The sequence below is a fragment of the Gambusia affinis genome, linkage group LG04 (assembly GCF_019740435.1).
Source record: "Gambusia affinis linkage group LG04, SWU_Gaff_1.0, whole genome shotgun sequence".
Classification (NCBI taxonomy): domain Eukaryota; kingdom Metazoa; phylum Chordata; class Actinopteri; order Cyprinodontiformes; family Poeciliidae; genus Gambusia; species Gambusia affinis.
The window spans coordinates 7,952,719-7,956,110 of record NC_057871.1 but is presented as its reverse complement, the minus strand read 5'-3'; the positions used below and the strand labels follow the sequence as shown (position 1 = coordinate 7,956,110).

At 40.3% G+C, this 3,392-nt stretch overlaps 1 protein-coding gene across 1 annotated transcript in view; it reads left to right on the top strand.

Moving 5' to 3' along the window:
• The first annotated feature begins 668 nt into the window (after positions 1-668).
• Positions 669-3,392, top strand: part of gpr83 (G protein-coupled receptor 83) — a 10,908-nt gene continuing 8,184 nt past the window's right edge. The window contains exons 1-2 of the mRNA XM_044115529.1: positions 669-1,103; positions 2,001-2,126. Of these exons, the coding sequence (XP_043971464.1) occupies positions 669-1,103; positions 2,001-2,126 (561 nt within the window). The remainder of the gene's footprint in view (positions 1,104-2,000; positions 2,127-3,392) is intronic.

The window sequence follows — 3,392 nt, the reverse complement described above, 5'->3', positions numbered from 1 at the left end:
TCTGTAAGTTTTGTGTGACAAAACAAAGGGCTCACACAGGAGTTGTACAGCTGCAGAAAATGCTTTTAGGTTACACAAGATAACTCTGCCAGTAATGAGGCAATATTCTCTGAGCAAGTGAAAGCAAATGGGGAATAAAAGATGTCAGTGAAGGGCAAACACCACTTCATTTACATGCATTTCAGCCATTCTTCTTATTAAAAGGATTTAGATTTAGAGCGCCTGGAAAGTCTCCGGGGATAAACACAGCAGCTTTTGACTTTTAAAACAGGCACGTGGAAAAGACAAAAAGCTTTCCGAGTGCAAATCAATAATCGCAGAAAGCAAAAGTCTTTTTTTTCTCCCTGATCTGTTACTTCAAAGTGTCTGTATTTAGGAGTCAGACTGGCTTAAAAAAAACATCGATGGGCAAAGTGCGTGTGTGGGTACGTGTATGTGTGTGTGTTTAATGGGAGGACTGCGCGGCCAGGGGTCCTGGCAGAGTAAGCTGCAGCCCACCTGGACCGCAGTCAGAGGATGCCCCGCGTGTTTAAAGATATCAGCGCTGCAGAGCTGCATCACTACCTGTTGTTGCAGCTTCAGCACCAACAACCCCTCAGACGCACAGCTAGAGCACGGAGAGACCGCACCTTCAGATCACACCTTATTTCTTATCGGAGGGCAGAAAAATGCAAGCTGCGTGTGTTTGGACATTTGTTGTCTGGATGTTTGGCTCTCACCGTGCAGCTGCGGAACAGACGCTTAATGACTCCTCGCTTCTCGGCGAGATGTTCTCACACACGGAGAGTTTACTGAATGTTTCGGCCAAGTCGGGGAACCGGACTCCGGGTGTTTTCCTCCTGGACTTTGACGAAGGGATGCTGGAGGACTGGCGCGCCCTGGCCAATAGGAGGAGCAGGGGGAAGGAGTCGCAGGAGTGCTGGGTCAAGGTGCTGCTGGTGGCCGCCTACTCGCTCATCATCGTGGTGTCTCTGTTCGGAAACACGCTGGTGTGCCATGTGGTGGCCAAAAACAAGCGCACTCAGTCCTCCACCAGTTTATTCATCCTGAACCTGGCTGTGGCCGATATCTTCATCACAGTGCTTAACACACCGTTCACTCTGGTAAGACAACTTTACCGGAATGGTCCCATCGCCAAATATTTCGAAAGGGTCCCACTTTAAGTGAAGTTCACCAATAAGAGCTGTTGTTGCTTTGTTGAGCATTTAACGCACTCATGTGTAATGTAATGTAATGTAATGTGTAATGTCTCTACAGCAGTAAAAATACGTTAAATACTAATCAAATGTAACAGTGCGAGCAAGTTTTATTTTGGTAGATTTCAGTCAATATTTATAAGCGATAATGATAGCTATCAATAATCTGAAATAGTAAATTGTCAATTATTTTAATGAGATTAATTTGGAGTCACTGTATAATACCTTTAGTTCTTATATGATTAAAATAAATGTATTCATCAGTAAGCCACAGACTTGTATGAGACACTGTATTATAACCTTAAGTTAAATAGCCAAAAATTGTAAATAAGATCTTAACTAGCTTTGCTTAAATAAGCTTGCTAATCACCTTGCAGCTTTTCAGTTGTAGTTTTAAATCAGAATTACTCTAATAAGAGGAGCTTGTTTATCCACTCTGTCACCGTCCACATCTTTCGGAGTCTGAATTATTTCCAAACAGCCAAATTTGTCTGTTTTGTTTGTATGACAAAATAAGCAATCTTACTTCCAATATGTTACAGACATCTCTGTCCTTCAGAATAAGGTGGAGGAGGAGCAGTGCTGTATTAATATATTCTCCAAAGCTTAATACCAAAGTAGTTTAAATGCATCTGAGCAGCATCCAACCTGCATGACAAACAGGTGTTAAATATATAAGTCTTTCCAAATTTTCTACATAGTTTTTTTTTCTGTGATCCAGATAGTTTAAAATGTTTCCACTGGCCAAAACCTTGTTACATTTGTAGCTGTAATCTGAGCTCCTGGGTGTTTGTGTTCCCTCAGGTCCGCTTTGTGCACAGGACCTGGGTGTTTGGGAGGACAATGTGTCACATCAGTCGCTTTGTACAGTATTGCTCTCTGCACGTGTCCACTCTGACTCTCACCGCCATCGCTCTGGACAGAAGACAGGTCAGCTTGTGCTTGCACTACAGGGTTTCCCCTCTGTCTTTGCTGAACAGCAGGGTTTTATAGTCAAACCGAAAGACAATCTTCTCTCTTGTGCTAGCCCCTGTTCACCTCCTTACTTTGCATCTAAATTTGTTTTCAAGTGAGGAGGAAAAAGAGAGAAAATAATGAACACAGGACATTTTTAAGCACATGAACACGTTTAGAATTTAATTTCATCCTTAGATTTGATTTTTCAAGAAGAATGTCTATGTTACTGACAATATGAATTAATACAGCATCCATCCTTTTTTAGGTCTGCGTTTTCTCACGTAACTCTACAAACACGCCTCCTCTCCGCTTTCCTTCTTCAGAATAAGACTTTTCTCATAATGGCAGTCTTTGATTGATTTCCATATTACAGGCAGGAGATGAGAGGAGACGAGGTGACATAAAATCTGCAACCTGAAAGGATCCCATTCAGGGAACTTCATGACACCTTAGCGGCGCTGTAATTATTTGAAATCTGCTTTGTTTTCGTTTTAACAGGTGCAATATGAATACTCTTCTTGAAATTAATATTGAATGTGAGATTCAATAAATGTGAACATGTTCCATCTTCAAAGATGCTTTTAAAACAGAATTTCAGGCGGATTAACTGTGCTATTAGCTTTCAGACCCGTACAAAAAGATTGAGTCATTCTTTATTTCTTTATCTATTTGTTTCCAGTGAGCCAGACTGTGATCTCTCAGTGCTTTTTTTGAGGTTTTCTAAACTTTTAAAATTTGGTCTTCTTTTTCAGTCATTTTGTAGTCATTTTGATTCACTACGTCCCTTAATTTAATCTTAAAAGCACAAAAGAGGTTTAGTTATAATTTAAGTGAAACATGAGTAAACTTCAGAGAAAATGGAATGGTAGAAAATGTAAGAATAGGTAAGGAAAAAAATAGCAATAAAAAACAGCCAGTGATTGCCTTTTTATTTGTTACTGCGGATAAAATACAAATGAAATGTTTGTTTCTTCAACTTCATTTTAGATTCTGCTTCTGTGACGAGAGGTAACAGTGAAACACGTTGGGTTGGGGTCCCTTTCAGCTAAGATGTGATTGAAAAACACACACTGAAAGCACATTGTATCTGGAGATATCCAATGGTTTTATGAACTACAGCCATGTTTTCTAATGCTGTGCCTCAGTCTTCTGTCTTTTTTTTTGTCTGGCTGAATGAATGAAGAAAATGATGAGCTCATGCAGCAACAACACTCACATTAACACCAAGTACAACACAGA